We start from the raw sequence: 10,865 nt of genomic DNA, 5'->3' as shown, positions 1-10,865 counted from the left end.
TCCAGCACGGGGCTGGGACACCTGGAACGGGGTCTCTGGGAGACCTGTACCCTGGCAGAACGGGGTCTGGAGTGTGCACTGCACCCAAAACAGGGCACTTGTGTGGGAGCAGCTGGGCATCCACGCAGTGCCTTGTCTCGGAAGCGATAAGGCCAGTGTTTTAGTGGGTATCTTAGGCTGATAAGACCAGAAATTCTTCACAGAGAGGGTGGTGAGGCACTGGAACAGGTTGCCCAGAGAAGCTGTGGATGCCCCATCCCTGGAAGTGTCCAAGGCCAGGCTGGATGAGGCTGGGAGCAACCTGGTCTAGTGGAAGGTGTCCCTGCCCATGGCAGGGGGGTTGGAACTAGATGATCTTTAAGGTCCCTTCCAACCCAAACCAGTCTGTGATTCTATGATTCTATGATTCTATAAAAAGCGCCATGAAGTGGGTGGCATAGGGCTGACAGCCTCTTCGCAAAGCCCATAACCCTGCGGTGGCTGTTTTGGGTTAGGCATAAGTGGACTTGGATTGTTGACACCAGCAGCAACACAAAAAAGGGTGTTTCAGCTGTGGGGCTGCGTGACGGGCAGCTCTGGCGCGGCGAGGCTGATGCGGGCAGCGGGCTGCGGGCCGTGGGTCACCCTGCACCTGAAGCACCATATGAAGCCGCTGGCAGTACCCATGTTCCATGGGCTCCTTGCTCATCCGTGTTGGGGCTGGGCACGCATCTGGCTGGATGGCTCCATCCCGAGAGTTCCCCTTTGCACCTGACTGGGAGCAGCCCCCCAGACCCTTGGTCACACCCAGACCACCCGGGAGCGTGTGTGGGGCAGCTGCTTGAGCGCTCATCCGCTGCTCCGCTGCCGCTGCCAGGAATAGAGGCTGGAAATCACCGAGGTGCAACTGTGTCATGTTTTCTCTGCAGTGTTTACGGAATCGCTTGCTCATCAAACACAAAAGGAACGGTTTACTTTTTAAGTAAAAAACCCATAAAATACCTCCATCTTTGTTGCCATCAAAAAGCTGCCCGGTCCCTCCAGCCTCCGCGCGTGCCAAGGCAATAGGGCTGTGCCGTCGGGGTCTCTCTGAGCCTGACGCACCCACCCCGTCCGCCCACAGACAAATGCCCTGTGCACACCCCTGTGGACACTGGCCCAGGGGCAGCTCCTGAGCAGGAGACACCAACTTTTGGGGCTGTTGGAGGCCTGGACCCACCCATGATAGGCTCCCCAGCCAGACCTCCAGCCAAGCTCCTGTCACAGGTCGGGTCTGGACAGGCTCGAGTCGAGTGAGAAAGGAGCCGAGGAACAAGCTGTGACCGAGTGCTGAGATGTTGTTGTATTTTCCTACTTCCAACTGTTTATTTACCAGCCTGTTGGAGAGCAGCGATCCCTTCCTCATGCCTTATTGAGAAGCTCAGCTGTGAAATAACTAAATGAACCATCCCTTTTTATTAGCCTTTGGACGTAGCAGAGGAGCAATCAGTTAATGGCTGACCAGTTTTTGAAGATGCTAAGCACATTACAAGTGCTAAGTATTATTATTTTCCCTGCAATGTTTTATTTTTTTCCTCTGAATATTCAGTTTAAATAACCCTTCCAATTACATTATCCTGTTTCATGCATTGTGCTCAGATTAAATGTGGTGCTGCTTACAATTCACTCACCTCTGTGGTTTCCAGGTCTCTGCAAGCCCCATTCTAACCTTTGCCTCTCAATCCTGGGCTGATGCAGCCTTTGTTCTGGGTCCAGCATCTGCCCCAGCTCTGCTTTGGCTTCTTAAAGCATCCTCATCACTTTCCTGCAGGCACTTAGACCTCTGGCTCCTTGCTCTTTCTTAACAGGGGAATATCTTGCAACCTTTCCCTTTCCTTCCAGCTGAATTAGCTCCCTGGATAAGCTGCCTTCTCCCACTTGCTTGCACCTTCCTACGATGCCTTGTGCTGGTTTGGTTTCTTTTGCTTTAGGAAAGGGTGAAAGATCAGCTGTCCAAAGGAGGAATTTGTACCCTGGTGCCACTCAAAATACCTTGTCTCACCTGGAAAGCTCCAGCCACATACATCTGTGGCTTTGCGGAGGAGGATGGGACTGACGCAGACATCACACCCAGTGGGTGAATCCACCCCTTCTCCTGATAATTCCAGAGCAGCGATCCGTGGCTGAGTCCTTCACAACCATGGACGGGCTCTTCTGGGTGTGCTGTTCTCCAGAGCCAGCCTGGGGGTCCCCTCAGCCAGAGCAGCCTCCTGACTCTATCAGAAAGGGTTTGGCCATCTCTGGGTGGGGGGCAGCTCCCAGCTCTGCCCCAGCATCTCCATCTCTGCTTCCCCGCTCGCCTCACAGCTGTGCCAGGACCTGTCTCCAGGACAGAGCTGCAGGATGGGTGGGAGATCAGAAGCCAGCTCACCTTTCACAGCTCACCTTTCTTCCCGGCTGTGAGCTCCGCCATGGAAATAGACTTGGGGTGGCTGTGCCATGCACCCACTCTCCCTGGCCTCTGCTGCCCGTCTCCTGGCACATGTCTTACCCCGAGCCCTGGTGTCTACATGTCACTCAGAAGCTGTGATCACGCTGCAAGGCTGGAGGAGGCTGTGGAGCAGCTCAGGGGTTTGTCAGCTGTCAGCGCAGGAAGGATTCCTCATGTGTAGGGCTGCCACGCTGCTGCCTGGGATTTCCCAGGCAGAGATGTACGTGTGTGAACTCTGGAGTGGGTGGTAGTGTTGTTACAGCCAGAATGATCTAAGGATATAATTGAGGTAAGGTTTGTATGGAGAGGTAATATCTCTTATTGCAACACCTGAGATGGCTAGGGGGAAAAAAAACCAAGAGCTTTTGTGCACACAGGCTTTTTGTCAGCCTGAACTGAGCTGGATGTGTCAGGGGTGTCTCAGATGGGCAGTGGCATGGTTCCTGCCCGTGTGCTTCCGTGGCTGCTTGGCCAGGGGGTCTCCCAACAGCTGCTCTGCTCCCACTTCTCAAATCTGACTCCAACACAACGGGCAGGAGGGCACATTTGGGAGAAGCAGCCTTTAAGCCCCAGCTGCAGGGAATGGGAGTCTTTGTGTCTTGGCTACAAATATGGTGGAACGAGATTAATTAATTTAGCTGCATCGTGTGAAGAGTGCCAGTGTTTATTTACGAGATCACAGATGAGCTTTCACGGTACCCAGAGAGGCCTCCTGCCGCTGGGATGGGCTGGGTAGCTCTTGATTGCAGGGCAGGAGATGCCCAAGTAGAGCTCTGCTGTGTAAAAAGCGCTGCTGAGAGAAAGAAAAAAAATATTTAAGAGGCCCCCAGCAGAGACAAGCTGCAGGCACCACACACTAACTTCAAGGCATCCCTGCAGATCAGGGCAAGCCGGCCAGGGGCTCGCACAAGGATGGAGAAGGCTGTCAAGGTTGGCTGCTGCCATGGGATGAGCCAGATGGGAGGGCTGGGGATCTTCAAAGAAGGCGAGTAGGGTGGGAGGAAAGCGTGGATGTTGTATTCAGGGCTGATCGCTTCCTTTCACAGCTGGAAACACTAACGAATATGATAGACCCAGAAGAGAGCCCAGGAGATGAGCAAGACAACACAGGGGACAGCACTTGCGTAGCTTAATGGAGAAGATGGACCAGGAGAGAACAGCTCATTAGAAAAGGGCATTGCATGGTGAAGAGAGGAGAGGATATAAACCACGAGAAAGCTGATAATAGACAGAAATGGAAATCTTTTCGTCCCAAAGAAAGCAAGGATGGAGTACATTAATGAGCTCTTTAATGGCAAGGCAAGTAAAGGTGAGCAGCAAATGGCTATTTCCAGACAGCTGAGCAGGGTGTGAAAAAACATGCTGGTAGGATGTGAGAAGCGATCGGCACATCGAGGAACAACAGTGCACCCCGTGTCATTAACGTTCTCGTTGAATTACTAAAAATGCACACAGATGCAAACTCAGGGACTTGTCAGGCTCTTGGATACTGAGCAGGGACAGAGGAGTTGCAGAGGCTGGGAAACAGGTACATTCACACCCAATTTGGCCAGAAGAGAGGGCAGCAAAACTAGAGTAAAAACTAGTACTGGGCCTGGTGGGGGTGAAGGTGGGAATGAGCAAAACTCTCGAGGTGGCATTTGGATAATCTCCACCACCCTTCTGGGATGCTGGTGTGCTGGCCGAGAGGGGGAAACCAGCGGCTATGACACAAACGAGAGTGAAGAAGTGGAGTGTCAGTAAATTCAGGTGAAGCCCAAGCCCCTGCTACAAGCCAAGGCTCTTGGGTTGGCTTCTCAGGCACCACCGACCATGCCCACCGCAGCTTCGCTGCCCACGGCGCCTCGAGCCATCGGCTGGCAGCAGTGGCGTGGGGAGGAAGGAAGGGAAATGTGCTATACATCTCTCTCCTAGGAACAACTTCACCTCCAGACACCTATTGAGGAAAAACAACTTACAGCCCCGTGATGCAAAGCCTGTGGTGAGTAAATGGGGTGGGAGGAGCTGGAGGAGGGGACTGGGGCACCTCCAAGGTCTAAGCCTGGCACTGCTCCATGGAGCTGGGCTGCTACAGGTCCAGATCCATTCAGACCCCCTGCGCCTTTGAGGCAGGATCAAGGCTTTTCCCCAATAACCCCTTTATCCCCTGAAGCCCATCGCCACTCCTCTGTCCCTGTCTCGTGTCCATGTGCTCACAGCTCCAAGCCTTGCGGTGCCGGCATGGGCCCCGCGGAGGAGAGGGACCTGGTGTGCACCAAAGAGGAGCTGCAGCCCAGGCGAGCCAGTCCCAAAACGGGTGCTGCCGGGGTGGCGCACTCATGGATGCAAATCAATTCTGACTTGGGCTCCCAAACTCCAGCTCTGCCGGCTGCGCTAAAAATAGCCCAACGCAGTGCGCGCTGGCTTCAATCACCCTCATCGATCTGCTGCTTTCGGGTCCGGTCCAGCAGCGCCGCAGCCCGTGGTCTGCCTTGGGCACGTCCTCACCCCCAGGATCTGTGTGATCCCTCCACTGCACTGTCGTCCCCCCCATTGCTAGCCCCCCTCTCCTGCAAACAAGGTGATTTCTTGCTCCGGAGCGTGACAGGCTGCAGCAAGCGCGTGACGGGGGGGCGGCTATGCTGCATCTCCTGCGTTCTGCAGGGCCACATCCATCATCGTGATGAGTTCGGGGGTCTCAGGCAACAGAGGTTCACAAGGCCCAGCCTTAATTTAGGGAAGGGCAGAAGTAGAAGCAGGGCAGTGGGGAGTGTTTGGAGGAGGGTTAGCTGAGGTTGCTGGGAAGGAGGGAGCTGGGCTGCTGGAGCTTGTGCCCAAGGCTCTGCTCTGCTACGGGCCTTGGGCATCACCCAGCATGGATGCATGGGCTCACCCACAAGCCTCAATGGGGCAGGAGGAGACATGGCTCCAGTGGCACTTGGAAACAGTGGGAAAGGTCCCACTGCCCAGCAGCACCGGGCTTGATTTGAGCAGAGCCAGCACAGGTGGGCTATTGTCATGGTCTGGGTGGTGACGGGGGAGCACTTCCCTCCCTGAGGGCCCCCATGCATCCCCACGGATGTCCCCCCATGTGATTTGGACCCACTGTCATGGCAGATCCAGCTGAAGCCCCAGGGGGCTCAAATGCTGGATTGGGATCAGGCATGACCCCTCCAACACCCATCAGCTGTGAGGAAGAAGGCAGCCACCAGCTCCAGGGCTGCCACATCCCCTCTCAGGTGCTCTGTTGCCTCAGAGAGCAATCTGGCCAAGCAGCCCTGTCACCACTGCTACCCCTTGACATCCCATGTTTCTATCTGTGGATACTGCCCTTCCCACAGGCCACTTTTGGAAACATATGGGCACTGGGGCAGGTGGTTGCCCTCAGGAACGCTGAGCTTAAATGGCACATGTCTGTACAGAGAGAGGTTTCTGCCCTAATTTGCAGGCCTTTAAAGAATATTCAGGCTCTAGATATCTCACAGACTTTGCAATGCATGACAGGTTCCTTTGCTGACCCTTGGCCAGAGCAAGGTTTGAGCTGTGGGTGATGTGGGCTCTGATTTATGCTCCAACAAGGAGGTGTTGCTGAGATGCTGGGGGAGGAAGCAGCGCCGGGTCCCTCTGCTCCTTTACTCTGTTTCATCGCCGCAGGGAAACAACTGCTCTCTCTTTTTAAAAAAAAGTATCTCTCAGAGCAGCTTTGCTCGATGCCTTCCCCGGTGTCTCGGGGGGCTGCTGCCTGTCCCGTGCCGGGCACCACTGCTCCCACTGCCTCTGCATCACACGCCTCTCCCTGCCTTTCATCCCTCTCCCTCCCTTTCTTTCCCTTTCCCTTTGTTCATGCTCTCCAGTGGCAGAGCCCAGGCTGGGGCAGGAGGGGGATATGGGAACCTCGGGGTCCTCAGCGCTGGCGGTGGCTTTCTGTGCTGGCTCCCTGTTCACTGGTCCCCATTGCCCCGGGAGGGGAGGCAAAACGCAGGAGAAACCTTTCCCTTCCTCTTCACTCAGACATGTCTTTCCCACGCCCCCTCCCTTCTTCTTGGCTGGGACCCCTCTTGCTTTGGATGGGTTTGGGGCAATAGGAACAGCCCGGCTGGAGAAGGTGTCATTTCTCTTTGCGGGAGCATCCTGAGAGCTCCGGTGGTTCAACAGGAGGCAAAATACAGGAGAAAAGGACCCAAGAGACCGCAGGTGGTGAAGTTCTCCCTCTGCCACGGAGCAGCCTGACAATGGAGTAGGGGTTACTGCACGTGCAGGTACCCCCAAGGGAGGTACCTTGGAGATGGAGGCACCAGGTCTTTTCTGTCCCTCCTTTTCTCCAACTGCAGAGAGTTTGCACCTGGGAAGCGTTTAATTTAGAAAGGCCAGCGCTGCTGTGTCGCATCTCCTGGGCTGGTCTCTGTTGGTTTATGACCAGTGAAATCCTGGTGTGAAAACAGAATCAAGCTTTGATTTCATCTGCCCCTGCTGTTTTATGCCACTAACAACTCTGCATTTCTATAGCAGCTTTTATTCTAGGAGCTAAACGGGCTTCACAGACAGGCAATTAATTAATGGAGCCTCCACAATCAGCCTACGCCCTCAACACCACAAGGAAGCGTTTTGCAGAGGAGGAAACAGAGGCAGAGGGGAGCTAAATGACTTGCCCCAGGTAAAGAGAAGAACTCGCTGCTGACGTGCCGCTGGCGCCAGAGCTCTGCAGGTTGTGCTCTTGCTGCGGGTTGTGACATCGGTCCCAAACCAGTGTGGGAACCGGTCTCAGTGGCGGGGGTGACTGAGGAAGGCCTCTCGGTATCTATCAGTGGCTGCCATCGCTGCAGCATCTGAGCCCAAATTAATCCATCGCTGCCACCACCTTGGGCCATCCCAGCCGCTTGCTGGGGAATCCCCTGAGCCCATCAGGCAGTGCCAGAGGGCTCCGCTGCCGTCTCCCCGCTCCATCCTTGCTGACCCACGCTCCAGGAGGCACTCGGGAGTTTGCGAGGGAAGGTGATTTTGGCTGAAGGGTTTGCTTTGATCCAGGTGCTACAGCTGAGATTTGGGAGGGACCCACCATGATGTCAGGAGAGGGGTGATCCTCTTCTCCCCTTTCCAGGTCCTGCTCGCTGACCGGTGAGCCAGACACAGCCCCGGGAAGCTGTGTGCTGCGGACAGGATCTGGGGCACCTGGAGAAGGTGGAGAAATGTGCCTTTGCTCATGCAGCGTGAGTATGTTCCTGGGGAAATTGCCTGCCTTTTATTATGAAACCCTGCTAATGGTTTGTTGTCTACACAAATAACCATGGGGAATGAACTCGTGCACTTCCCAGCCTGCTCCGTGTCTTCCTGGCTCAGCTCCTTTCTGAACAAACATAACCTTTTGCAAGAATACCTGTCAAAATCGCTTTGAAATATTGAAATAACAGGATGGGATATGGTTTGCTCCTGGGCCCTAGTGCTCATCTGTCAGGACTCCAGATATCCATCCAGAGAGGCTTGTGAGCAGGATGCAAGGCAAAAACTTTAGCAAGCAGCAGGGCCCCAAAGGGCGGCATCTGGGGAGCTTATCACCTCCCTGTGCCGAGAGACACGGGGGCTTGTGACTCAGCTGGAGCTAAATGGGGCAAAACGATGCCCTTCTGCCACCAGCATGGCCTGGGATTGCCTTCACGGCTGCAATGCCCCCCTCCTCACCCCACAGGTAGGCTGCCATCTGTGAGCATTTTAGAGATGGGGCAAAAAGCTGTTGAGGCTGGGACAGGCAGCGGAGAGCAATGGTTGGGGGGCCTGTGGCAGCTTGGATGGGCACGAGATGTGAACACAGGGCCACCCCCTTCCAGTCTCGGGGTCCCAAGGGCTGCTCAGGGGGTCCCCAGGGTGTCCGTCTCCAAAGCCACTCCCGTGCAACGGGAGTCAAGCTGGCCCATGGGCAGTGCTAGGGCTGCAGGCAGGAGGGGCTGCACTCCCTCTGGGGCTATCCCTGCTGGAGCTGTGGCAGTGGGAGTCCCAGGAGTGAGGGGCAGGATCCCAGTGGCCTGTGCCTGCTGTAATAGCTCTCAGTGTGGGCAAGATGTAAATGCCTAGTGTCTTCTCCCTCGGCAAAAATCACCCCCCAGTGACATCCTTCTCTGGAGAGCAGCAAGAGGCTTTGTGCTCTAAGTCACTGCCAGCCCCCCATCTGGAAGGGTGAGGGGCTAACCCACCCCTCAGCAGCTGGCCCCAAGGGCCACCCCTCCCCAGATATGTCTGTTCATGCGGAGAGACCGATACCTTTTAATTTGCAGAAGAAATCCCAGTGCATGGTGGCACCCACCACTCCTCATCCCCTTCCCTGTTCCTGTGGTGATGATCTCCCTGCCCGGAATAGGTGGGGGATCCTGCCTTTCTGGGTACGTGCCTTCTTTCTCAGGGTACTTGGAAGGGATGAGAACTTGGACGCAGACAATTGTTGGGAGAAAACAAAACCAAACACTTAGAAATCCAAACACTGTGCTGCCCCCACCCCCCCAAAATACGCCATCAACCAACCAACCAACCAATCAACAAAAAAGTCCTTCAAACCAAACTCCATCTCTTTCTCTAAAATCCATGATTAAAACCTGGTACAAACAGGTGAATATAGATATATAGATATATATATTTTTAGTAGATGTAGTATTGTTTTTTTTTTTCTCCTCTCTCTTTCTCATTATACAGCAAACATTGCAAATATAGAAATTTTCTCTGTACAATTAACGACTTCGGTTTACAATGCAATGTGTGGTAAAACCTCTCAGTGAGTGAAAATGTGAACGGGCCTTCAACCGGGTGAAAGTCTAAACTGGAAGACTCCGTTTGCAAAAACAGCCCAAAGGATGGAGCTCCTTCTGGTCTCTTTTTGGTTTTTGTTGCTGTTTTTGTTGCTGTTGATTTTGGAAGGGAAGGAAGGAAGAACACAAACTGTTCACAAAGAATCCACAAAATCACGGAATAGGGACTCATGCAATGCAATATTGGGAAACGCCAGACCTCAGCTCTCTGCCCGCTCTTTCTTTTAATATTCAATTTTTTCTTTTTTTCTTATTTTTTTAAAAAAATCAAAATGAAACAAAACTGTTGGGTTTTTTTTCACTCCACAGTTTGTTTGTTTTGTAAAGTTTGTGTTCGAATTTGGTGTGTCTCACCCATGTGAGGACATTTTAATATCTTGCTTTATATATTATATAGAATATTTATAGATTTTCATAATTTGTTTTCTCTTTTATTTTTATTGATTCTTTTTTTTTATTTTATTTTGTTTCAAAGACAGTCTGAATAAAAATAGCTGCTGCGGATTTCTTTTGGTCCAGTTAGTGTGTTAAGTCACAAGTTGTGTGAGGACTCAGGACTTTTGCTGGGCAGAGACACCCTTCCAGTAGTCTAAGATGTCATGAAGATCCTCGTCTTTGGCAAACTGGACCTTTTTGCGTAGGGCATGCCCTGCTGCCATATACTCCTCCTCGTCTTTGTGCCGCTTGCGGTTGAGTTTGAAGCGCTCCCAGATGCTGTGCGATGGTTTGCAGGTGTACTCTGGGCTGGAGGTGTAGCTCAGGTTGTGATATTGAGGCGAGAGCTGGGAATAGGCCAGGTCTCTGGGGCGAGGACGGGTCAGAGGCTCCAGGATGGAGGGCTTTCGCCCCCCCATGCTGTCATGCGGCTCTCCTTGGTGCGAGCCCGGGTACGAGTGCCGGTGCTCGCTGTACTGACGGATCTTCTCCGCCTCTGCCCGCAGGATGGCCGCGGCCGGCGTCACAGTGAGGATGGTGTCGGTGGTGGGGGACGTCTTCTCAATGTATTTGGCTTCTGATTTGTGGCCCGATCCCTCGGAGCGGTAGGACCTGGGGCTCCGTATGGAGCCACTGGAAGAGGTGCTGGAGCGTTTGGGCGCCGCCTCCATGCTGTGGTGTCTCTGGAGAGGGTGGTTGTAGCTTTCCTTGTAGACAGGGGAGAGGAATCCATGCTTGCTGGGGATCTGCTCTGACAAGAGCACCAGCTGAGGCTCCACCGTGGAGACTGCCCCTGATTTCACCCCCTGAAAGGAGGTGGACTCGGATTTCAAGGCATCAATGCAGTTGTTGATGATCTGGTTCACCTTGTCCACCTCCTTGGCAATGGTGGAGATCTCCGCCACAGAGCTCTGGGTGTCCGGCGGCAGGGACAGCTCGCAGTCTCGCCTCTCGGGCTGCTCACCCGTCCTCACCTCCATGTAGTTGCCCTTGGTGGCCTTGGGGGTCTCGCTGCTGTCAATCAGCTTGTACTGCTCGACCTCGCCAGCAGAAGGCAGGTATGGGATGCGGGTGACCGTCTCCCCCCCCAGCATCTGTCCCTGGGACAGCTGGGTGATGCTGGTGGTCTCCATCTCTGGCCCATATTTCAGCTCAATGATGGTCTTCTTCATGCTGCCAGCAGCCTTTTTGTGCTTCTCCTCCTGCTGGCG

At 54.0% G+C, this 10,865-nt stretch overlaps 1 protein-coding gene across 1 annotated transcript in view; it reads right to left on the bottom strand.

Moving 5' to 3' along the window:
- Positions 1–9,723: 9,723 nt before the first annotated feature.
- Positions 9,724–10,865, bottom strand: part of ELFN1 (extracellular leucine-rich repeat and fibronectin type III domain containing 1) — a 2,426-nt gene continuing 1,284 nt past the window's right edge. Inside the window, exon 1 of the mRNA XM_010158882.1 lies at positions 9,724–10,865. This exon is cut by the window's right edge and continues 1,284 nt beyond it. Coding sequence (XP_010157184.1) covers positions 9,771–10,865 — 1,095 coding nt within the window. The 3' untranslated portion in view covers positions 9,724–9,770.

This window comes from Eurypyga helias, unplaced genomic scaffold, assembly GCF_000690775.1.
Source record: "Eurypyga helias isolate BGI_N326 unplaced genomic scaffold, ASM69077v1 scaffold13539, whole genome shotgun sequence".
Taxonomy (NCBI): domain Eukaryota; kingdom Metazoa; phylum Chordata; class Aves; order Eurypygiformes; family Eurypygidae; genus Eurypyga; species Eurypyga helias.
Note: the sequence above shows the minus strand (reverse complement) of the source record. Positions and strands in the feature narration are given on the sequence as shown.